This window comes from Ursus maritimus, unplaced genomic scaffold (assembly GCF_017311325.1).
Source record: "Ursus maritimus isolate PB19 unplaced genomic scaffold, ASM1731132v1 scaffold_21, whole genome shotgun sequence".
Lineage (NCBI taxonomy): Eukaryota > Metazoa > Chordata > Mammalia > Carnivora > Ursidae > Ursus > Ursus maritimus.
This window is the reverse complement of record NW_024424564.1, coordinates 42,470,009-42,496,034: the sequence shown is the minus strand read 5'-3', so window position 1 is coordinate 42,496,034 and position 26,026 is coordinate 42,470,009. Positions and strand designations below refer to the sequence as shown.

The window sequence follows — 26,026 nt, the reverse complement described above, 5'->3', positions numbered from 1 at the left end:
AAGTCGACCTGTCTCAGGAATTTCCTAAGTTGTACTAGAGTTTTCTTATTTCTTGTCATCAGAATGGCTCAGGCAAGGGCTACCTAATATATTTATGTTTTTATTTATTAAGTTTTTGTTTTAATTCTTGTTAGTTAACCTACAGTGTAATATTAGTTTCAGGTGTATAATATAGTGATTCAACACTTCCATACAACGCCCAGTGCTCATCAGGACAAGTGCCCTCCTGAATCCCCATCACCTGTTTCACCCATCCCCCCACCTCCCCTCTGGTAACCATTTGTTTGTTCTCCATAGTTAAGAGTCTGTTTCTTGGTTTGCCTCTCTCTCTTTTTTCCCTTGCTCATTTGTTTTGTTTCTTAAGTTCCACATATGAGTGAAATCGTATGGTATTTGTCTTTCTCTAACTTATTTCACTTAGCATTATACTCTCCAGCTCCATCCATATTGTTGCAAATGGCAAGATTTCATTCTTTTTTATGGCCAAACGAAATTGCATTGAGTGTGTGTATATCACACCTTCTTTATCCATCATCTGTCAGTGGATACTCGGCTGCTTCTATAGTTTGGCTATTGTAAATAATGCTGCTATAAATACAGGGATGCATGTATCTCTTTGAATCAGTATTTTTGTATTTTTGGTGTAAATACCCAGTAGTACAATTACTGAATCATATGGTAATTCTGTTTTTAACTATTTGAGGGACCTCCGTACCATTTTCCACAGCGGCTGCACCAGTTTGCATTCCCACCAACAGTGCACAGGTTTCTTCTTTCTCCATATTCCTTGCCAACACTTGTTTCTTGTGTCATTGATTCTAGCCATTATGACAGGTGTGAGGGAATATCTCACTGTACTTTTGATTTACAGTTCCCTGATGATAAGTTATGTTGAGCATCTTTTCATGTGTCTCTTTGGGCATCTGGATGTCTTCTGTGGAGAAATGTCTGTCCATGTCTTCTGCCCATTTTTTAATTGGATTATTGTAAGGTTTTGGGGTGTTGAATTGTCTAAGTTCTTTACATATTTTGGATACTAACCCTTTATTGCATATGTCATTTGCAAATATCTTCTTCCATTCCATAGGCTGCCTTTTAGTTTTGTTGATTGCTTCCTTCATGGTGCAGAAGCTTTTTATTTTGATGAAGCCCCAATATTTATTTTTGCTTTTGTTTCCCTTTCCTCAGAGACATATCTAAAAAAATGTTATGGTGGAGCCATTTAATTTAGAAGTGTTATTCTGTCCGTTTATTGGTATGGAAATGTAATGACTTCTGAGGCTTTGAATCCTGGAAAAAAACAATTCCTCAGATGCAACAAAATAGGTAACTTGTTGGCAGGGTTTTTAAGTCATCTTGGATCCCTTCTTTTAGCAGGCAACTCATCCTGCCCTTACTTGTCAGCCAAATTACTTAACCTTTTAGGACTCATCTCCTTGCTTGACAAGGTTCCCTCCCTCCTCTGCCCATAAATTATCATCCTAACAAACAATTCAACTGAAAGTTACATACAATCCTTTTATAGCCCTGTAATTTCATTCACTCGTAAAAATTCTAGAGAAAAATATGTTTTTCTATGTGCAATTTTGAGTTCCTGAATCTCCATCAGTGTAGACCATTTCAGAAACTTCCTTTACCCAAGACGGGAAGATAGATTTTTACTGCTGGAGGGGCATTTAAAATTCTATTTGTGCCCAAGAAAATATGAAAGGATTTGCACTTTGATGCTTGAAAATCTTCAGATGCTTAATGATTTTTTTCCCCACATAGAAGATGGCATCAAGCATCTCCTAAAGTTCCCAGATGAAAATGAAAAATGTAGCACTTATCAAGTAATTAAATTCATAAACACTAGAATTGGGAACCAGAAGAGCAAGGTGTGGTTCCCAGGTGCCTGACTTACCATGTGGTCTCAGACAGGTCATTCAGACTCTCCAAGTCTCTGTGTTCACATGCCTCGGATTTAGTAACATCTGCCTCCAAAAACGGCTGTGAGTTTGTAAATGGTAAAAAAACATATACATAAAAATTCATTATTTTCGCTGTTACTCCATTAACAAGTAATAGCTCTGATTTTGTTTATTATGCTTTTTCACTGTAGAAATGGAGAGTTATTTATATGATGATGGTTTGGTTTTCTCCTTTTTTCCCCACACTTTTCTAGAACCTTTCTTAGTTAACCAGAATCTTGTAACCCAGTCAGTTAGTCGGTTAGCAAATACTTACTGAGGTCCTAACTACATGCCAGGCAGAGAGATCATGTCAACCTTAATTTGGATATACAGTCAAATGTGTATAGAGTTTTGGTCTAATATTTTTTCCCATCGCATTGCACTGCTATGAAAATGTTTTCTTCTTTAAAATAAAATCTCTCTCATGCCTGCCTTGGCATGACACATCCATTTACAGTTCTTTGCCCACAGCAACATCAGTGTGACTGCACATCAGTATGGCCTCACCATTTGTTAAAATGTGGACACTTTTTATACCAATTGGTGAATAGCCACTAATCTCAGCCCCAGGAGTGTTGCCCTCACTCCCATAGTTTCATCCATCTCTGGGCATCCTCTTCTTCAGGAACCCTTGACCACCACCCCCCCAAGCCCGGACAAGGATCAAGGAGGGCCTAGCACACATGGCAACTGGCCCTAGCTTCTGCATCATTCTGAGTATACGATGTTAATATCACCCTGCCCCTCGCTTGCTTGTCCCACTCCTCACATTTCCTCCAACCCTCAGATCACTTGCTGCCTGACCAGAGACCCGTCTCCTACCCAAGCCCCGCCCCCTTGGCTCGTATTGTCATTGCTCTGTGCTTCCTTTGGTGTCCTCTGCACCCAACCATCCCCAAGTCACCCCTCCACAGCCCTGCCCCCAGCACCGCTGCACAGATTCTTTCTGTACATTGTCCCGTACAACCCAAACCAGCTGTGTATGGCTGAAACATCACACTGAATGCTAAGGCCATAGCAGTGTTAATATTGAAATGCCTCCATTTCTAATAGTAAATAGTCACGACTCTGAGTCTCCCACCCCACCCCCAGTACCCCTGCCACACTGGCCGGTCCTCCCAAGATTCCTCCTGTCCCCATGATCCAGTACCTCACCTCTCCAGCCCTGCTCCTGGACTGTGGCCAGCATCTGTTCTAATGGGTACACGCACTCCACTAGTGTACAAATGCTTTGTTAATCACCTCTGCAAAGAACTGTAATATAACACAGAGCGAGGTAAGGGCTCTTCACTTACACTTCATTGATTCATTCTGCCAATACCTATCAGTCACTCCATGTCCGAGACACTAAGACAGGCTCTAGGACCTCCAAACCAAATGAAGTCTCTGCCCTCATGGCACGTACATTCTCGCAGAGAAGACAGACAGTATGTGAGAAAATAAAGACACACACATGAATAAATATCTATTTTGACCAAGGATTCAGGAGGAAATGAGATTAACTTAGGGAAGTCAGAAATGGCTTCAGAAGGAAGGCTGTATTTAAAATGAACCTTAAGGAGGTACAGTGTTTCTGCAGGCCTAAGTGCAGGTGAACAGCATAAGCACAGGCATTAGGCAGGAACCATGGTAAGTGTTTAGGGACCAGGGATCCGCTTTGTCTGGACAGAGGGCTCCTGGGAGATCAGATGAGAAATGTAAGCAAGTTGACTGAGCCAGCCGCTTCTCACACCTGAAGGCAGACGTACGCACCACAGAACAGATAGGTCAAGACCCCAGTTCTCAACCTCATGGCCCTCCAGCAAAATACCCACATAAATCTTCACTCATCTGAACATAGATCCCCTGTATAAATTGGGCAATGTGTACACTAGACAAAATGCCAACCCATGGGGTGCCTGGGTGGCTCAGTTAAGCATCCTACTCTTGGCTTTGGCTCAGGCTACGATCTCAGGGTCATAGGATCGAGTCCCTTGTCAGGCTCCATGCTCGCGCGCTTGCTCTCCCTCTCTCTCTCTCTCTCTCTCTCTCTCTGCCCCCCTCTCTCTAAAATAAATAAATAAATAAATAAATAAATAAATAAATAAATAAAATCTAAAAATTAAAAAAAAATGCTAGCCCAAGGGGTAAATAGGGCAGCTCTCGCTCTCCCTACCAAGCTGGGCACACTGGTGTGGGATTTTCCAAAACATTTTCTGCTTGCCCCGCTTTGTGCCAGAATGCTGGCATAACTCCAAAGGACACCTTTTCCCATTCCATACAAAAGGCCAAGATAGGCTAGCAACAGCCTTGCATGGATACTCCTCTCCCTGGTCAGTGTTCTGTTCCTCTCAAGTAAATTCTCTGGAATACCCCTTTGTCTACATGATTCCACTCCCACCTCTATGGCCTTATCCATAAAGCCCACATAACCCCATTTATCAAACCTCTTTCTTTTCTTGGCCAAGCACCCCATACACACCTCTTGCAATGATCTTTTCCTTCATCCAGGCTGCTCCTGAATCCCAGCCCTTCTTTGAATCCTTCCATGCCACACCTGGGCTGACCTCTCCCTCTGCATGGCTCCCACAACTTCCTCTTCCTTGACCACCCCCACAAATGCTTCCCTGATTTGTTTCATGTTTGTATTAATTCAGTGGGTATCTGTCATCTGTGGGTTTTTGTCACTTATGAACACAGCAATGGTAGCTCACCCAGATTGTAAACTGTCTGAACTAGGAACAAGGCCTGTGAATGTATTATTACTCACTCAGCTGTCATTAAAAGAAACCCATGTCACTGTTGCTATTGGTAACCTGTGCTTCATTCATCATGAAAATGGGCTGGGGGGCACCTGTGTAGCTCGGTCAGTTAAGTATCCAACTCTTGATCTTGGCTCAGGTCTCAATTCAGGGTTGTGAGTTCAAGCCCCACATTGGGGTCCATGCTGGGTGTGGAGACTACTTAAAAAAGAAAGAAAGAAAGAAAGAAAGAAAGAAAGAAAGAAAGAAAGAAAGAAAGAAAGAAAGAAAGAAAGAAAGAAAGAGAAAGGAGGAAGGAAAGAAAGGAAAGAAAGAAAGAAAGAAAGAAAGAAAGAAAGAAAGAAAGAAAGAAAAGAAAAGAAAATAGGCTGCCATTAATTTATTGAGTCCATTCATTAAACAATATACGTTGAATATTTAATATATGCCAAGCACTAGCAATTTAACAGCAAAAAAGATGTGGTCGCTTTCCTTGAAGATGTTTATTTAAGATTTTGTGTGTATGTATCTACGGTGTGCCAGGCATTCTACTAGATTCTGGGGTGAGCTTGGCATGTGTGTTAAGGAAGGAAGTCTTTGAGGCAGTAGAAGTGTAGAGCAGGGCAGGGCCTTACAGCTGGGCTGTGAGCTTAAACCCTGTCCTGTGGGCAAAGGGGAATCATTAAGGGTGTCTGAGCAAATGAGTGATTGTCTCACATTCTCTGAAGCCACCTTTCTAAACTACCAACTCATGTTCTAAAACTGTCAAAAATCCCGCATCCCCACCCCCTGATCCTTCCCAAGGCATATCACAAGTGGTACATTTACGGTAAGGCTCTTGTGTTGCATTGCATTGTATCGTACTGAGTCATAATCATCTGTGTGTGTCTGACTCACCCACTAGTCTGTGAGAAGCAGAAGTCAAGGACACACATAGGTCATCTCTCCATCCTCAGCACCTAGCACATGTTCTGGTGTGCTCAATAAATGATTACTGGATGGGTGGGTGGGTGGATTGATGCTTGGATGGATGCATATACGGACAGATGGATGGATAGAGTGAATTCTGGAAGTGAGCAATGCAACAAGAAATTGGAATTGACCAAAGAAAAGTCAAAAATAATAAAGGAACCATAAATGTTGGTTAATTGCAGATGCGTACAAAGGCAGTCCAAGTCCTCTGGGGATGTTTCTTCCTGTGGAGTCTCCACATCTCATCCGCCCAGACCATTTACCCTGGAATCAAGGCCAGGGTTACTCAGCGGGCTCTGGACTATGGTGAGTCGAGTGCTTCCAGAAACCAGGCTACAGCTCCGCAGGTGGAGTTTATGACCCAAGCTCATATTGGACTGTCTCATGACTGAAGCAAGCTGTCCTGTGGGATGATCCAGCCCCTTATGGGGAGGCTGCTAAGATGGCTGGGAAAGAAGTGTTGTCTAAAAAACAATCACCTTGATGGTAGGCCTGTCCAAACACGGCCACAGATATTCATTCTCTCCCTGCCTCCTGCCAGCTGTGCCCCTCTTGCACCTACAGTGCATGTCTCTGCTCTAACGGGGGCTACATCATAGGATAGGGGAGAGGAGGAGTGAGAGTAAAAGTAACATCTTAAAACTTCATAAAGGGCTTGATTCCAAAAGGAACTTAGAGTCCCCTAAAATTGGTGTGCCAAATTTCACATAGGTGATGATTGTACATTTTTCTTGAGAGAGGCTCCATACATTCATTAGATGCAAAAAAGGAGCCTAAGACACTGAAAGATTAAGAAAAACTCCTTTAGATGTGTTCATAAACACAGGGAGAGAAAAATGTTGAGCAGAGCTGGGGTGAGGCCAGATTGTGTACGGGAAAGGAACTGCGAAATCAAAGTGTGCGGGCCTGGTTCTCTCCTGTAACTCTTGGCCCAAGGTTAGCTGAATACAGGCAGATAGATCCACTCTGATCCCTTCTTAACTAAAGCAGTCAACCCAAGTACTGCTAGTCTAACTCAGAAATACCTAAGTGTGACCAGGAAACGCCTCACCGGCCACACCAAAAAAGAAAACCAGGAAGGATAGAGGGAGGGAAGGAAGGGCTGGAGGAAGGAAAGATTGAGTTTTGGGCAACTCCTTGTCCTTCCCCCAGTACCTCATCTGACACAGCGAATCTAAAGTTGGTCCATCTTGCACAATTGTCATATGAGCTGGCTCTAATGAGAAACACATACCAGGAATGCACGTGTGTATCCATATTTGTATATGCATGTGTGTATGTGTGTGTATCTTGTTACTATATTGATAGGCTTATATGCACAGAAATACATATCAGAAATAGATATCTTGTAACAGTATTAAAGTTGTAAGAATAGCTTATTCCACCCTCAAGATAAGAGCAATTAAAAGAACAGATCTATTCTGTTCACATGGGTATGAATCTCAGTTCTGCCGCTTTCCTCAATATGTACGGTTGGGCCAGTGGGTTTTCTCATCTGGAAAACGGGGTGAGGAGAATGACAATAATGGTGCCCCCTGTCGTGATGTGAGGACCAGATGGGATCATCTGTAGAGATACGGCATGGGGTGGTGGGGAAGGACAGGCTTAAAGTCAGAACCATGTCTTGGTTGAGCGTCTACCATGACCACGCTCTTTGATATGTGCCTTACGGGCTCTGGGTTGATTTGATTCCCACAACAACCCTACAAAGAAGGGATAGTGATTCTACAGAGGAGGAACCTGAGTCTCAGAGGGGCTGGACCGAATCTGCCACATCACACACCAGTACGGGGGCGAGGCAAGATCGGAGCTCAGGTCTGCTCTGCCTGATTTCAAAACCTGTGTTCTGCTGTCTGTTCCCCATTCCTCCAAAGCCTCGCTGATGACACCCAGCAGCTGGGAGCTCTCGGGCAAGCCCATGAACCTCTCTGAGCCTCAACTGCCTCCTGTGTGAAATAGGGATAATAATACCTATGTCACTGGGTTGCTCTGAGGATCAAAGGATAGAATATGTAGAGTGTGGACAGTCCTGGCACACAATTATTATTATCTCATGACAGTGTTGGGATTTGAAACTAAGCTGTCTGATAGTGCCTTTGGTTCCATCTTTATATCCTTTACACCCTATCCCTGCATCCCTATATTACAATATCATTCGTGGTATTACAGAGGATAAGATCTGCTCTTCTTCTCCACAGGGATAGCCTAAATGGAAATGTGCTTAAGCTGCAAAATAAGGGGTAAAGGCAAAGCTTCCTCCTTAAGAAGGTTAAAATGAAAAGATCATTCTTCATTACTATGTCAGTTACTTTTCTCAAGCTCTTTATGTGCACGAGGGCTCTTTTCCTTCATGAGCTCAGAAAACTGTGTCCTGTGGTGCTACCATGTAAAGACAGATTTAGTCCTGAATTGCACAAAAGCAGGGCTTGCTAACCTTTTTGGAGTCCTGGGATCCTTTGAGAATCTGATGCAAATGTGGAGCCTCTCCCCTGAGAAATGAGACACAAATGCACATGCACACATCCTACTCACAGTCTTTTACTAGGATTTCAGGAGGATTAGGAGTGCCCAACAGTCCCCGTACCTCAGGCCAAAAATTGCTGAGCTTAAAGAATCTAGGGGAGGGGCGCCTGTGTGGGTCAGTCAGTTGGGTGTCTGCCTTCACCTCTGGTCGTGATCTCAGGGTCCTGGGATCGAGCCTGGCATCGGGCTCCCCGCTTAGTGTGGAGTCTGCTTCTCCTTCTGCCCCTCCCCCCACTCATGCTCCCTCTCTCTCTGTCTCTCTCTAATAAATAGATAAAATCTTTTTTAAAAAAATAAAGAATCTAGGGGAAAGGGGAGAATGTGGAATAACTTTCTAATAAGACATGGATTCTGGAGCCAAATTGCCCAGATTTAACTATGGGGCCCCTAGTTCTTTGCTGTGTGACGTAGGTGAGAATTCATCTCTTTGAGGTTCAGTTTGTCAATCTGTAAAACGTGGATGATGATAACGTTTTGTACTTCTCCTATCACAATGCCCTGTAGTAGTATCCTTTAGCCTTGGCCACATAATGGGAATCTCTCATGCTCTTAGTCATAGGGTCCTGGGGTCTTCATTAGCCTCTCTGAAGACCAGTGTCTTTTTCTGAAACAGAAACAATCACACCACTTTGTAGGGTTGCTGCTTTCTAAGTTTCTAAGAGCACGCCTTACTCAGTAAACCTCATGTGTATGTTTCATGATGTTAGGCCATTCTCATCTTCGACATCATCAATAAAGCTCTCTTTGGTTCCTTCACAGGTGTTCTAGCTGGAATGGACATGATTGAGCAAATGGTTAAGGAAAGAAATATCCCAGACCTAAGAGGTTCTGAATCTCTGGAATTTCTGAAGGTTGATTATGTGAACTACAATTTTTCGAAGTAAGTAGAAGAGTATTTTTAGTGGTGGAATTATTCTTTAAAACCTTAGGGTTGTGGATATGCCATCTGGTGTGCTGGTATAACACCAGGAACCTGCAGAGTAGAAGTTAACCCACCTTTGGCCAGGGGCTTATCAGATGAATGACCTCAAGAAAGAGGGGTCATAAAGCTGACAAAGAGTGTAAGATTGGGGTCAGACACCTGGGTCCAAGTCCAAGCCCTCCTGCACACTAGTTGTGTGCACCTGGTGAATTGGCTCAGAGTCTCAATGTCCTTGCCTCTTTCCTTGCCCCTTGAATAATATGAGAAATTTTTACCCATCCCATTGCTGACCCCACCCCCTAAACCTAAATGCAGGATTCAATCACAGTCTCAGAAACAAATCTGGCCTCATCAAGTCTTCCCCTACTTTAGTGAAGTTTAGTTGAGATTTCAGATGTCATAGAAATGGGCCACAAATAAGAAGCTCAAAAGAAAGAGTAGAGGGGCGCCTGGGTAGCTCAGTCGGTTAAGCGTCTGACTCTTGATCTCTGCTCAGGTCTTGATCTCAGGGTCATGAGTTCAAGCCCCACATTAAAAAGAAAGAAAAAGAAAAAGAAAAAAGAAAAGAAAGAAAAGAAAAGGAAAGGAAAGAAAGGAAGGAAAGAGAAAGAAAGAGGAGAGGGATCCTGTGGAAGCCCCACAATTTTATCTGAACCCAGCTTTTCTGTATTTCTCTGCCCACCATCCTCAGTTCTGGCTTCTGTCCTCAAGCTTCTCGTGGTCCAGTATGGCCACTGCAGCTCAGCCATCAGATTCATATTTTAGGCCCATGAAGGAGTAAGAGGACTCTTGTAAGCTGGGTTAGTCTCTTCAGTGAGTGTTTTTTCTGGAGTCCTGCTCTAATAATACTCTGACTATACAATAATGGACAGATCTTAGTCTTGCGACCATACTTATTATTATTATTATTATTATTATTATTATTAGCAAGGGAGACTGGAAAATTCATTTTCCAAGCAGACATCGTTGTCATCCTGAACAAATTCAGGGATGTTTGGGAAAGAAGAAGGGGAAGTGGATGTTCAGATAGCAGCTGGCAACCTCTGTCATAGTTGCCAACAAAAGCCCCAAAGGGCAGTGTAGGGAGAGGACGTCTTTGTCCACCTTGAGCTCAATCTTGAAGGTAAAGCAGAAAGTCAAGATTTTATAAGGAATTATCTGTGAGTCACAATTTGCCCCCAAGGCTTTATGAGTCCAGTGGTAATTCCCTGATGCTGTAACCCTTTGGAGTAATAATTTCCCTGCTATCAAGGATACCATTCTATAAAACCATGAGTTTTTTGGGAGGGTGGGAAGGTGGGGAGAAGAATGGTGATCTAGGAAAAGCTCCTAGCAAATGCTCTAGTTGTTAATAAAGACAGCCATTCAAGAAGTATTTATTGAGGACCTACTAGGTGCCAAGGCTTTGTCCCAGGCATAGGGGGTCTTGTAGCAAATGACACAGATATCCCTGCCCTTAATGTCCAATAAGAGAGATGGACATTATGTGTTTACAAAATGAATTATTTAATTACAATGACAATGATACCCCAGCAGAAAAATCCAGGGTTACACATATATTATGAAGTGCAGGTGAAGATTACTAGTGGGAGAAGAGAAACTGGAATGGTACATTTTGACCTGTGCTGCCCGCACAGGACCACGAGCCACATGTGGCTACTGAGCACTGGAAATGGGACTACTGCAAGTAAGGCACTGAAGTTTTACTTACTTAATTTTAATTAATTTTAAAATAAATGGTACTTGAGTCAATTACTGAAAAGCTTTTAAGTGTGTATGGAACAATTTGAGTATAGAAGTGTACTTTTGCAGTTGAAAATTATCCAATCTAAATATAGGACAGGTATTTCTGATGAAATTCAATATCCAGATTGAGGCATGTTATGAATGAAAAAAAAAAAAGACCATATTCTGAAGACTTATTTTGAAAAAAAGGAAAACAGGGGCACCTGGGTGGTTCAGTCGTTAAGCGTCTGCCTTCGGCTCAGGTCATGATCCCAGGGTCCTGGGATCGAGCCCCACATCGGGCTCCCTGCTCCGCTGGGAGCCTGCCTCTTCCTCTCCCACTCCCCCTGCTTGTGTTCCCTCTCCGGCTGTCTCTCTCTCTGTCAAATGAATAAATAAAATCTTTAAAAAAAAAAAAAATAGATTTTATTTATTTATGTGACAGAGAGACAGCCAGCGAGAGGAGGGAACACAGCAGGTGAGTGAGAGAGGAAGAAGCAGGCTCCTAGCGGAGGACCGATGTGGGACTCGATCCCGGAACGCGGGATCACGCCCAGAGCCGAGGCAGGACGCTTTTACGACTCTGCGCTACCCAGGCGCCCCTCCTTTTTTTTTTTTTTTAAAGATTTTATTTATTCATTTGACAGAGAGAAGCGCCGGAGAGGGAACACAAGCTGGGAGTGGGGAGGGAAGAGGAGGCAGGCTCCCAGCGGAGCAGGGGGAGCCCGATGTGAGGGCTCGATCCCAGGACCCTGGGATCATGACCTGAGCAGGCAGGCAGCTTACACGACTGAACCACCCAGGTGCCCCTGTTTTCCTTTTTCAAAATAAGTCTTCAGAATATGGTCTTTTTTTTTTTTTTCATTCATAACATGCCTCAATCTGGATATTGAATTTCATCAGAAATACCTGTCCTATATTTAGATTGGATAATTTTCAACTGCAAAAGTACACTTCTATACTCAAATTGTTCCATACACACTTAAAAGCTTTTCAGTAATTGACTCAAGTACCATTTATTTTAAAATTAATTAAAATTAAGTAAGTAAAACTTCAGTGCCTTACTTATGAGATCCCATTTCAGTGCTCAGTAGCCAGTGTGGCTCGTGGTCCTGTGCGGCAGCACAGGTAAAAATGTACCATTCCAGTTTCTCTTCTCCCACTATAATCTTCACCTGCACTTCACTAATATATGTGTAACCCTGGATTTTTCTGCTGGGGTATCATTGTCATTGTAATTAAATAATTCATTTTGTAAACACATAATGTCCATCTCTTATTGGACATTAAGGGCAGGGATATCTGTGTCATTTGCTACAAGACCCCCTATGCCTGGGACAAGCCTTGGCACTAGTAGGTCCTCAATAAATACTTCTTGAATGGCTGTCTTTATTAACAACTAGAGCATTTGCTAGGAGCTTTTCCTAGATCACCATTCTTCTCCCCACCTTCCCACCCTCCCAAAAACTCATGGTTTTATAGAATGGTATCCTTGATAGCAGGGAAATTATTACTCCAAGGGTTACAGCATCAGGGATACCACTGGACTCATAAAGCCTTGGGGGCAAATGTGACTCACAGATAATTCCTTATAAAATCTTGACTTTCTGCTTTACCTTCAAGATTGAGCTCAAGGTGGACAAAGACGTCCTCTCCCTACACTGCCCTTTGGGGCTTTTGTTGGCAACTATGACAGAGGTGGCCAGCTGCTATCTGAACATCCACTTCCCCTTCTTCTTTCCCAAACATCCTAATTTTGTTCAGGATGACGATGTCTCTTGGAAAATGAATTTTCCAGTCTCCTTGCTAATAATAATAATAATAATAATAATAATAATAATAATAATGTATGGTCGCAAGACTAAGATCTGATCCATTAGATAAGTCAGGTATTATTAGAGCAGGACTCCAGAAAAAAACTCACTGAAGAGACTAACCCGCTTACAAGAAGTCCTCTTACTCCTTCATGGGCCTAAAATATGAATCCTGATGGCTGAGCTGCAGTGGCCTACTGGACCACGAGAAGCTTGAGGACAGAAGCCAGAACTGAGGATGGTGGGCAGAGAAATACAGAAAAGCTGGGTTCAGATAAAATTGTGGGGCTTCCACAGGATCCCTCTCCTCTTCTTTCTCTTTTCCTTCCTTTCTTTCCTTTCCTTTTCTTTTCTTTCTTTTCTTTTTCTTTTTCTTTTCTTTTTTTTTAATGTGAGGGCTTGAACCGTGACCCAGAATCAAGACCTGAGCAGAGATCAGAGTCAGCGCTTAACCGACTGGGCTACCGGCGCCCCTCTACTCTTTCTTTTGAGCTTCTTATTTGTGGCCCATTTCTATGACATCTGAGAAATCTCAACTAAACTTCACTAAAGTAAGGAAGACTTGATGAGGCCAGATTTGTTTCTGAGACTGTGATTGAATCCTGCATTTAGGTTTAGGGTGGGTCAGCAATGGGATGGTAAAAATTTCTCATGTATTCAAGGGGCAAGGAAAAGAGAGGCAAGGACATTGAGACTCTGAGACCAATTCACTAGGTGCACACAACTAGTGTGCAGGAGGACTGGACTTGGACCAGGTGTCTGACCCCAATCTTACTCTTTGTCAGCTTTATGACCCCTCTTTCTTGGTTCATTCATCTGATAAGCCCTGGCCAAAGGTGAGGTTAACTTCTCTCTGCAGGTTCTTGGTGTTAACCAGCACACCGAATGGCATATCCACAACCTAAGGTTTTAAAGAATAATTCCACCACTAAAAATACTCTTCTACTTCTTAGAAAATTGTAGTTCACATAATCAACCTTCAGAAATTCCAGAAATTCAGAACCTCTTAGGTCTGGGATATTTCTTTCCTTAACCATTTGCTCAATCATGTCCATTCCAGCTAGAACACCTGTGAAGGAACCAGAGAGCTTTATTGATGATGTCGAAGATGAGAATGGCCTAACATCATGAAACATACACATAGGGTTTACTGAGTAAGGCGTGCTCAAAACTTAAGCAACAACCCTACAAGTGGTGTGATTGTTTCTGTTTCGAAAGGCTGGTCTTCAGAGAACAATGAAGACCCCAGGACCCTATGACTAAGAGCATGAGAGATTCCCATTATGTGGCCAAGGCTAAAGGATACTACTACGGGCATTGTGATAGGAGAAGTACAAAACGTTATCATCATCCACGTTTTACAGATTGACAAACTGAACCTCAAAGAGATGAATTCTCACCTACGCTCACACAGCAAAGACTAGGGGCCCCATAGTTAAATCTGGGCAATTTGGCTCCAGAATCCATGTCTTATTAGAAAGTTATTCCACATTCTCCCCTTTCCCCTAGATTCTTTATTTTTTCAAAAAGATTTTATCTATTTATTAGAGAGAACGAGAGAGGGGAGCATGAGTGGGGGAGGGGCAGAAGGAAGAGCAGACTCCACACTAAGCGGGACCCGATGCCAGGCTCGATCCCAGGACCCTGAGATCAATCGACCAGAGGTGAAGGCAGACACCCAACTGACTGACCCACACAGGCGCCCTCTCCCTAGATTCTTAAGCTCAGCAATTTTTGGCCTGAGGAGGTGCTAGGTGGGCACTCTAATCCTCCGGAAATCCTAGTAAAGACTGTGTGGAGTAGGATGTGTGCATGTGCATTTGTGTCTCATTTCTCGGGGAGAGACTCCCACATTTGCATCAGATTCTCAAAGGATCCCAGGACTCCAAAAGGTTAGCAAGCCCTGCTTTTGTGCAATCTCAGGACTAAATCTGTCTTTTAGGTAGCACCACAGGACACAGTTTTCTGAGCTCATGAAGGAAAAGAGCCCTCGTGCACATAAAGAGCTTGAGAAAAGTAACTGACATAGTAATGAAGAATGATCTTTTCATTTTTAACCTTCTTAAGGAGGAAGCTTTGCCTTTACCCCTTATTTTGCAGCTTAAGCACATTTCCATTTAGGCTATCCCTGTGGAGAAGAAGAGCAGATCTTATCCTCTGTAATACCACGAATGATATTGTAATATAGGGATGCAGGGATAGGTGTAAAGAATATAAAAGATGGAACCAAAGGCACTATCAGACAGCTTAGTTTCAAATCCCAACACTGTCATGAGATAATAAGTTGTGTGCCAGGACTGTCCACACTCTACATATTCTATCCTTTGATCCTCAGAGCAACCCAGTGACATAGGTATTATTATCCCTATTTCACACAGGGAGGCAGTTGAGGCTCAGAGAGGTTCATGGGCTTGCCCGAGAGCTCCCAGCTGCTGGGTGTCATCACGAGGCTTTGGAGGAATGGGGAACAGACAGCAGAAACAGGTTTTGAAATCAGGCAGAGCAGACCTGAGCTCCCGATCTTGCCTGCCCCCGTACTGGTGTGTGATGTGGCAGATTCGGTCCAGCCCCCCTCTGAGACTCAGGTTCCTCCTCTGTAGAATCACTATCCCTTCTTTGTAGGGTTGTTGTGGGAATCAAATCAACCCAGAGCCCGTAAGGCACATATCAAGAGCGTGGTCATGGTAGGCATCCAACCAAGACATGGTTCACGCTTTAAGCCTGTCCTTCCCCACCACCCCATGCCGTATCTCTACAGATGATCCCATCTGGTCCTCACATCACGACAGGGGCACCATTTGTCATTCTCCTCACCCGTTTTCCAGATGAGAAACCCACTGGCCCAACCGTACATATTGAGGAAAGCGGCAGAACTGAGATTCATACCCATGTGAACAGAATAGATCTGTTCTTTTAATTGCTCTTATCTTGAGGGTGGAATAAGCTATTCTTACAACTTTAATACTGTTACAAGATATCTATTTCTGATATGTATTTCTGTGCATATAAGCCTTAATATAGTAACAAGATACACACACATACACACATGCATATACAAATATGGATACACACACGTGCATTCCTGGTATGTGTTTCTCATTAGAGAACCAGCTCATATGACAATTGTGCAAGATGGAAACTTTAGATTCCTGTGTGTCAGATGAGGTACTGGGGGAAGGACAAGGAGTTGCCCAAACTCAATCTTTCCTTCCTCCGGCCCTTCCTTCACTCCCCTCTATCCTTCCTGGTTTTCTTTTTGGTGTGGCCGGTGAGGCGTTCTGAGTCACACTTAGGTATTTCTGAGTTAGACTAGCAGTACTTGGGTTGACTGCTTTAGTTAAGAAGAATCAGAGTGGATCTATCTGCCTGTATTCAGCTAACCTTGGGCCAAGAGTTACAGGAGAGAACCAGGCCCGCACACTTTGATTTCGCAGTTCCTTTCCCGTACACAATCTGGCCTCACCCCAGCTCTGCTCAACATTTTCTCTCCCTGTGTTTATGAACACATCTAAAGAGATTTTCTTAATCTTTCAGTGTCTTAGGCTCCTTTTTGCATCTAATAATGAATGTATGAGACCTCTCTCAAGAAAAATGTACAATCATCACCTATGTGAAATTTGGCACACCAATTTTAGGGACTCTAAGTTCCTTTTGGAATCAAGCCCTTTATGAAGTTTTAAGATGTTACTTTTACTCTCACTCCTCCTCTCCCCTATCCTGATGTGGCCCGTTAGAGCAGAGACATGCACTGTAGGTGCAAGAGGGGGGCACAGCTGGCAGGAGGCAGGGAGAGAATGAATATCTGTGGCCGTGTTTGGACAGGCCTACCATCAAGGTGATTGTTTTTAGACAACACTTCTTTCCCAGCCATCTTGCAGCCTCCCATAAGGGGCTGGATCATCCCACAGGACAGCTTGCTTCAGTCATGAGACGATTCCAATATGAGCTTGGGTCATAAACTCCACCTCTGGAGCTGTAGCCTGGTTTCTGGAAGCACTCGACTCACCATAGTCCAGAGCCCGCTGAGTAACCCTGGCCTTGATTCCAGGGTAAATGGTCTGGGCGGATGAGATGTGGAGACTCCACAGGAAGAAACATCCCCAGAGGACTTGGACTGCCTTTGTATAGCATCTGCAATTAACCAACATTTATGGTTCCTTTATTATTTTTGACTTTTCTTTGGTCAATTCAATTTCTTGTTGCATTGCTCACTTCCAGAATTCACTCTATCCATCCATCTGTCCGTATATGCATCCATCCAAGCATCAATCCACCCACCCACCCATCCAGTAATCATTTATTGAGCACACCAGAACATGTGCTAGGTGCTGAGGATGGAGAGATGACCTATGTGTGTCCCTTGACTTCTGCTTCTCACAGACTAGTGGGTGAGTCAGCACACAGATAGTTATGACTCGGTAATACAATGCAATGCAACACAAGAGCCTTACCGTAAATGTACCACTTGTGATATGCCTTGGGAAGAGTCAGGGGGGTGAGGATGCGGGATTTTTGACAGTTTTAGAACATGAGTTGGTAGTTTAGAAAGGTGGCTTCAGAGAATGTGAGACAATCACTCATTTGCTCAGACCCCTTAATGATTCCCCTTTGCCCACAGGACAGGGTTTAAGCTCACAGCCCAGCTGATGGGCCCTGCCCTGCTCTACACTTCTACTGCCTCAAAGACTTCCTTCCTAACACACATGCCAAGCTCACCCCAGAATCTAGTAGAATGCCTGGCACACCGTAGATACATACACACAAAATCTTAAATAAACATCTTCAAGGAAGCGCCATCTTTTTTGCTGTTAAATTGCTAGTGCTTGGCATATATTAAATATTCAACGTATATTGTTTAATGAATGGACTCAATAAATTAATGGCAGCCTATTTTCTTTTCTTTCTTTCTTTCTTTCTTCTTTTTCTTTCTTTCTTTCTTTCTTTCTTTCTTTCTTTCTTTCCTTTCTTTCCTTCCTCCTTTCTTTCTCCTTTCTTTCTTTCTTTCTTTCTTTCTTTCTTTCTTTCTTTCTTTCTTTCTTTCTTTCTTTTCTTTTTCCCCCCTTTCTTTCTTAAGTAGTCTCCACACCCAATGGACTAATGTGGGCTTGAACTCACAACCCTGAATTGAGACCTGAGCCAAGATCAAGAGTTGGATCCTTAACTGCCGAGCTACACAGGTGCCCCAGCCCATTTTCATGATGAATGACGGGTTACCAATAGCAACAGTGACATGGGTTTCTTTTAATGACACTGAGTGAGTAATAATACATTCACAGGCCTTGTTCCTGATTCAGACAGTTTACAATCTGGGTGAGCTACCATTGCTGTGTTCATAAGTGACAAAAACCCACAGATGACAGATACCCACTGAATTACATAACATAAAACAAATCAGGAAGCATTTGTGGGGGTGGTCAAGGAAGAGGAAGTTGTGGGAGCCATGCAGAGGGAGAGGTCCGGGTGTGGCATGGAAGGATTCAAGAAAGGGCTGGGATTCAGGAGCAGCCTGGATGAAGGAAAAGATCATTGCAAGAGGTGTGTATGGGGTGCTTGGCCAAGAAGAGAAAAGAGGTTTGATAAATGGGGTTATGTGGGCTTTATGGATAAGGCCATAGAGGTGGGAGTGGAATCATGTAGACAAGGGGTATTCCAGAGAATTTACTTGAGAGGAACAGAACCTGACCAGGGAGAGGAGTATCCATGCAAGGCTGTTGCTAGCCTATCTTGGCCTTTTGTATGGAATGGGAAAAGGTGTCCTTTGGAGTTATGCCACATTCTGGCACAAAGCGGGGGCAAGCAGAAAATGTTTTGGAAAATCCCACACCAGTGTGCCCAGCTTGGTAGGAGAGCGAGAGCTGCCCTATTTACCCCTTGGGCTAGCATTTTTTTTAATTTTTAGATTTTATTTATTTATTTATTTATTTATTTATTTATTTATTTATTTATTATTTTAGAGAGAGGGGGCAGAGAGAGAGAGAGAGAGAGAGAGAGAGCAAGCGCGACGAGCATGGAGACCTGACAAGGGACTCGATCCTATGACCCTGAGATGGTAGCCTGAGCCAAAGCCAAGAGTAGGATGGCACGAGCCACAGGCACCCCATGGGTTGGCATTTTGTCTAGGAATGTACATTGCCCAATTTTTACAGGGAGTCTATGTTCAGATGAGTGAAGATTTATGTGGGTATTTGCTGGAGGGCCATGAGGTTGAGAACTGGGGTCTTGACCTATCTGTTCTGTGAGTGCGTACGCTCTGCCTTCAGGTGTGAGAAGCGGCTGGCTCAGTCAACTTACTTACATTTCTCATCATGCCCAGGGGCCCCTCTGTCCGAAGAAAAGCGGATCCCTGGTCCTAAACTTACTTACCATGGTTCCTGCCTAATGCCTGTGCTTATGCTGTTCACCTGCATAGGCCTGCAGAAACACTGTACCTCCTTAAAGGTTCATTTTAAATACAGCCTTCCTTCTGAAGCCATTTCTGACTTCCTAATGTTAATCTCATTTCCTCCTGAATCCTTGGTCAAAATAGATATTTATTCATGTGTGTGTCTTTATTTTCTCACATACTGTCACTGTCTTCTCTGCTGAGAATATGCGTGCCATGAGGCAGAGAGACTTCCCATTTCCAGGTTTGGAGGTCCTAGAGCCTTCGTCTTAGTGTCTCGGACATGGAGTGACTGATAGGTATTGGCAAGTGAATCAATGAAGTGTAAGTGAAAGAGCCCTTACCTCGCTCTGTGTTATATTACAGTTCTTTGCAGAGGTGATTAACAAAGCATTTGTACACTAGTGGAGTGCGTGTACCCGATACGAACAGATGCTGGCCACAGTCCAGGAGCAGGGCTGGAGAGGTGAGGAGTACTGGATCATGGGGACAGGAGGAATCTTGGAGGACCGGCCAGTGTGGCAGGGGGTACTGGGGGTGGGGTGGGAGACTCAGAGTGTTGACTATTTACTATTAGAAGATGAGCATTTCAATATTATGCTATGGCCTTGGCATTCAGTGTGATGTTTCACATACAAGCTGGTTTGGAGTTAGTCTGGGACAATGTACAGAAAAAGAATCTGTGCAAGCGGTGCTGGGGGCAGGGCTGTGGAGGGTGACTTGGGGATGGTTGGGTGCAGAGGACACCAAAGGAAGCACTGGAGGCAATGACAATACCGAGCCAAGGGGCGGGGCTTGGGTAGGAGAGCGGTCTCTGGTCGAGGCAGCAAGTGATCTGAGGGTTGGAGGAAATGTGAGGGAGTGCGGACAAACAGCGAGGGGCAGGGGTGATATTAACATACGTATACTCAGAATGATGCAGAAGCTAGGGCCAGTTGCCATGTGTGCTAGGCCCTCCTTGATCCTTTTGTCGAGCTTGGGGGGGTGGTGGTCAAGGGTTCCTGAAGAAGAGGATGCCCAGAGATGGATGAAACTATGGGAGTGAGGGGCAACACTCCTGGGGCTGGAGTAGTGGCTATTCACCAATTGGTATAAAAGTGTCCACATTTTTAACAAATGGTGAGGACCATATGATGTGCAGTCACACTGTGATGTGCTGCAAGACAGAACTGTAAATGGATGTGTCATGCCAAGGCAGGCATGAGAGAGATTTTATTTTAAAGAAGAAAACATTTTCATAGCAGTGACAATGCGATGGGAAAAAATATTAAGACCAAAACTCTATACACATTTGACTGTATATCAATTAAAGGTTGACATGATCTCTCTGCCTGGCATGTAGTTAGGACCTCAGTAGTATTTGCTAACCGACTAACTGACTGGGTTACAAGATTCTGGTTAACTAAGAAAGTTCCTAGAAAAGTGTGGGGAAAAAAGGAGAAAAGCCAAACCATCATCATATAAATAACTCTCCATTTTCTACAGTGAAAAAGCATAATAAAACAAAATCAGAGCTATTACTTGTTAATGGGTAACAGCGAAAATAATGAATTTTTATGTATATGTTTTTTACCATTTACCAAACTCACAGCCGTTTTTGGAGGCAGATGTTTACTAAATCGAGGCATGTGAACACAGAGACTTGGAGAGTCTGAATGACCTGTCTGGAGACCACATGGTAAGTCAGGCACCTGGGAACCACACCTTGCTCTTCTGGTTCCCAATTCTAGTGTTTATGAATTTATTACTTGATAAGTGCTACATTTTCATTTTCATCTGGGAACTTTAGAGATCTTGATGCCATCTTCTATGTGGGGAGAAAAATCATTAAGCATCTGAAGATTTCAAGCATCAAAGTGCAAATCCTTTCATATTTTCTTGGGCACAAATAGAATTTTAAATGCCCCTCCAGCAGTAAAAATCTATCTTCCGTCTTGGGTAAGGAAGTTTCTGAAATGGTCTACACTGACATGGAGATTCAAGAACTCAAAATTGCACATAGAAAAGAAACATATTTTTCTCTAGAATTTTACGAGTGAATAAATTACAGGGCTATAAAAAGGTTGTATGTAACTTTCAGTTGAATTGTTTGTTAGGATGATAATTTATGCAGAGGAGGGAGGGGAACCTTGTCAAGCAAGGAGATGAGTCCTAAAAGGTTAAGTAATTTGGCTGACAAGTAAGGGGCAGGATAGGTTGCCTGCTAAAGAAGGGATCAAGATGACTTAAAAACCCTGCCAACAAGTTACCTATTTTGTTGCATCTGAGGAATTGTTTTTCCAGGATTCAAAGCCTCAGAAATCTTACATTCCATACCAATAAAAGCAGGACAAAGAATAACACTTCTAATTATGGCTCCACCATAACATTTTTATGATATGTCTCTGAGGAAAAGGGAAACAAAAGCAAAAAATAAATGTGGGGCTTCATCAAATAAAAAGCTTCTGCACCATGAAGGAAGCAATCAACAAAACTAAAAGGCAGCCTATGGAATGGAAGAAGATATTTGCAACAATGACATATGCAATAAAGGGTTAGTATCCAAAATATGTAAGAACTTAGACAATTCAACACCCCCAAAACCTTACAATAATCAATTAAAAAATGGGCAGAAGACATGGACAGACATTTCTCCACAGAAGACATCCAGATGCCCAAAGAGACACACATGAAAAGATGCTCAACATAAGCTTATCATCAGGGGAACTGTAAATCAAAGTACAGTGAGATATTCCCTCACCTGTCATAATGGCTAGAATCAATGACACAAAAACAAGTGTTGGCAAGGAATATGGAGAAAAAGAAGAAACCTGTGCACTGTTGGTGGGGAATGCAAACTGGTGCAGCCAGCTGTGTGAAGAAAATGGTCGGAGGTCCCTCAAATAGTTAAAAACAGAATTACCATATGATTCAGTAATTGTACTACTGGGTATTTACACCAAAAAATACAAAAATACTGATTCAAAAGAGATACATGCATCCCTGTATTTATTAGCAGCATTATTTACAATAGCCAAACTATAGAACAGCCAGTATCCACTGACAGATGATGGATAAAGAAGGTGTGATATACACACACTCAATGCAATTTCGTTTGGCCATAAAAAGAATGAAATCTTGCCATTTGCAACTAATATGGATGAGCTGGAGAGATCCATGCTAAGTGAAATAAGTTGAAAGACAAATACCATACGATTTCACTCATATGTGGAACTTAGGAAACAAAACAAATGAGCAAGGGAAAAAGAGAGAGAGCAAACCAAGAAACAGACTCTTAACTATGGAGAACAAACAAATGGTTACCAGAGGGAGGTGGGGGATGGGTGAAACAGGTGAGTAGGGGATTCAGGAGGGCACTTGTCCTGATGAGCACTGGGCGTTGTATGGAAGTGTTGAACTCTCTATATTATACACCTGAAACTAATATTACACTGTGGTTAACTACAGAATAAAACAAAAACTTAATAAAATAAAAACATAAATATAACTTAGAGTAGCCCTTGCCTGAGCCATTCTGATGACAAGAAATAAAAGAAAACTCTAGTACAACTTAGGAAATTCCTGAGACAGGTGACTTGCCATTGGTATTCGCAGAGGGAGCTTTGACAGACTTTACTGAGAAAATCAGTTAAAGGGCGATAAATGAATGAAATGCTGCCTTTATTTAATTTTTATTTGTTTATTTGCCAAGAGAGAGACAAAGCCAGTGAGAGAGGGAACACAAGCAGGGGAGTGGGAAAAGGAAGAAGCAGGCTCCCAGCAGGAGCCCGATGTGGGGCTCGATCCCAGGACCCTGGGATCATCTCTGGGCTTGAGCAGGCGCTTAAAAGACTGAACCACCCAGGTGCCCCAAAAATGCAGCCTTTAAAACAGGGCAAAGGTTGAAAAAATTAAGTTCAACTGGTTTAAAGAGCCTGGACTGTCAGAATATTCCAACGCTAATGGTTGAGACAAAAATGTGTATAAAGGTCTAAATCAACAGGTATAGTATATGAGCAGAACTGGGGCGCTTTTCAAGGGATTCAGCTCACACATCTGATTTTTTACAAGATCTCAAAATGACAAAGGGCATTGAAAATTTACACCTAGTCTTCCCCAAACTCCATACTGTACAAACAATTAAGGAAACAATTTCCGGCAAGTGGGAGGGCCCTTTGCTTTGGCAGGATGTGGGTCACTGTGTTATGGTTTAAGCCCTGGCCCCAAGCACAGAGATCACAGCAGCCCTATACTCAAATCCACACTGGTTCAATTTGAGACAAGTTAATTTTACTGCCACTGAGCTGGGTTCCCCTCTGGAAGTGAAGGCAAAAATATAGGTGCCAGAAGGATTGGTGACTGTCTTAACACTGCTGACTGAGGCAAATGTCAATCACTTTCAAAGCCAACTCTCTTTTTCTTTTCTTAGACCTGCTCATTGGTCTTCTGGGTGAGCACGCAGTGACGCAAAAGACAAAATACAAAACAAGAAACCTAGGCAGACAATGAAGACTCAGGCTCCTGACAGCTAGGACTGAGCCGGGACCTCACCAGGGAGAGGGTAATCCCGCTGGGAGAGTTGCACACAACGCTGGGGCGACCCGAGGAATTTGTTCATGATTCTTACCTCAGAGAGGAAGCGTCCAAAAGCCAGGGAGCACGCTGATTCCTTCTGCCTTTGAAGACTATGTGTTCTCCACTTCAGCCTTGAACTCAGCTGCTAAAAGAAGACAAGATAATTAAGTCGACAATCATCTGGTGGTGGATTTTTTAAATGCCTGTTTTCAAAATGTGGTACATAATTGCTACACTTCAATGCCCAATAGCATAAATGAATACAACATCCTCTACCTAGATGAGCAGACAATGCCACCCATGCAATGATTACTCCTGTAAAACACACACACACACATATTATGACTACGTTACCAGAGAATGATTGAATGTGAGATTTCCAATGTGACTGAAAAAAGGTGTCAAAATTGCATTGAATTGGAAGAGGAAGAATTTTCCTTTCTGGGATAATTAAGCCAGTTTCTCCTGGTCAAGGGTGCCTGCGGCGGATGAAGCCCACCACTGCCCGAATACCTTTTGGGACTTTTGGTGGATCGTTCAGTCTGAAAGCATGGGAAGCTGATAACCGGGCTGACCTAATTTACCACCTTTTACGTTCTTTCAGGGTAGAACAGAGCACAGATGGTGTCTCTAAGTGTCTGCTCCTTCTTGGAAGTTGTGAGTGCCTTCTGCAGTTTCTTTGGGGTTCGGTTGGGTGGGTGCACCCTCTCTCGACATGACTTCACACAGGTAGGTTCTAGAACCTGCACCGCCCTCTGTCCCTGCTGTTTCAGTCTTTGCCATTTTACATGGCCAGGGGACAATTGCATGAAGTATCTAAGGTCTTATTTACAAATTTCTGGGTAAGAGGGATTCCCACTGTCCCGGTTTTCTCCAGGATGCAGGATCAAAGTACTAAACCCAGAACAGTCCTGGGGAAAACCCAGGGAGATGTAGAAGAACAATAGGCATGCTCACTTGGCATTTCCGCCTCCTGAACAGCTCTTCAGGTCTCTCACCTAGGCCCTCCCGTTATATGTACCTATTTAACCTGTGTTTCCTTAGGAGACAAAATGGGGATAAAAAAATAGTATCTACTGATGACAAGTTCTGGTGGGAAAAAAAGTGTGTTAACCGCCAGTCTGTTGGGGCCACTATAGTGTATAAACAGCGACATTTATATGCTCAGTTCCGGAGGCTGGGAAGGCCAAGATGAAGGAGCCAGCATGATCACATCTTCCTGGTTCACAGCCAGCACCTTCTGGCTGTGTCCTCATGGTGGACGGAGCCAGGGATCTCTCTGGGCCTCTTTTTTTTTTTATTCGGCATTAGTCCCATTCATGAGGCTCCACCCTCATGACAGCACCCTCACAAAGGCCCCACCACATACCATCACTTTTTGGGGATTAGGATTTCAAACTATGAATTTTGGAGGATGCAAACATTCAGACCGCTAGAATAACCTGTAAATTTGCTCTTAAAAAACTGAAAATGCTGTAAAATTTCATTCATTAGTATGTAGGCCTTATCAATGGTGAGGAACAAGCCTGAAGATACTCTCCTCATTGAATCATTTACTTGTCAGTCCTCACAGATCCCATTCATTCAATCCACAAATATGGGCAAGGACCTCTTCAGTAAAAAGACAGAATCCTGTCCCTATATGGAGGTTATTGATGAAGCTACAAAGCAAACAAGCAAACAACAAAATAAAATGTATAGATTGTGACTTATGCTCTGAAGAAAGGTAAGGAATGTGTTGGTCTTTGTAACTGGCAGGGTGCTGTCACTGAGGCTGCATGCTCGCTTTTGTGGGATGGCCCTAGGAAGGCTTCTCTGAGGAGGTATACTGGAGCTGAGATCTGAGCTCTGAAGGGAATGGGGGTACAAATGGCCGTACTGACACATGAAGGACAGAAACGCAGGCGTAGGTATCTCGAACAGCAGTGTCCGGTGGGTAGTTGGGAGTTCTGGGGAAAGCTTGGCTGGAAATGTGAATTTCTAAAGACATCATGCTGGAGATGAGGAATGAAAGCCAGAAGCAGGCAGGTGCCGTGGAGAGGCCATTTCCCATGGTGCGAGTGCTACTGAGGGACCCGGAGATCTCAGGTGCTTGATGGAGAAACACCTGAAATTGTATTGTCACATTGAGTTTAGTGTATGAGGGAAAAAGAATACACAACCAGACATGGAAGAAGAGGAATGACATCACAGATCACATGGAAAAAATTCATAAAAATATCCCAAAATATATGCTGTCCCTTCCCTCAGAATCTTCTCTGGGTGGCAGTACCATTTTCTCCCACCCCCCATCTCTCCTGCCCAGAGCAGCTGCTTGAGCCCCCACCTTCCTCCCCTGCTCCTCCACTCTCTCCCCTTGCTGCCCACACTGTCTCTTCTCTGTAAGTTCCCCATCCTGCTCAGCCCTCTAAATGCCTCTCCCATCCCATTAACCTTACTGCATAGGACTGTGCTAGACTTAC

General features: G+C 43.4%; 1 protein-coding gene across 2 annotated transcripts in view; it reads left to right on the top strand.

Annotated features, from left to right (window-relative positions):
- BPIFC (BPI fold containing family C) overlaps nt 1-26,026 on the top strand; it is an 88,865-nt gene that overhangs the window by 11,558 nt on the left and 51,281 nt on the right. The window contains exons 5-6 of one of the 2 annotated variants that reach the window (XM_008705637.2): nt 5,827-5,950; nt 8,927-9,047. In XM_008705637.2, coding sequence (XP_008703859.1) covers nt 5,827-5,950; nt 8,927-9,047 — 245 coding nt within the window. Of the gene's footprint in view, nt 1-4,999; nt 5,951-8,926; nt 9,048-26,026 lie in introns of those variants that run through there. The other variant, XM_008705640.1, reaches the window with a different exon arrangement.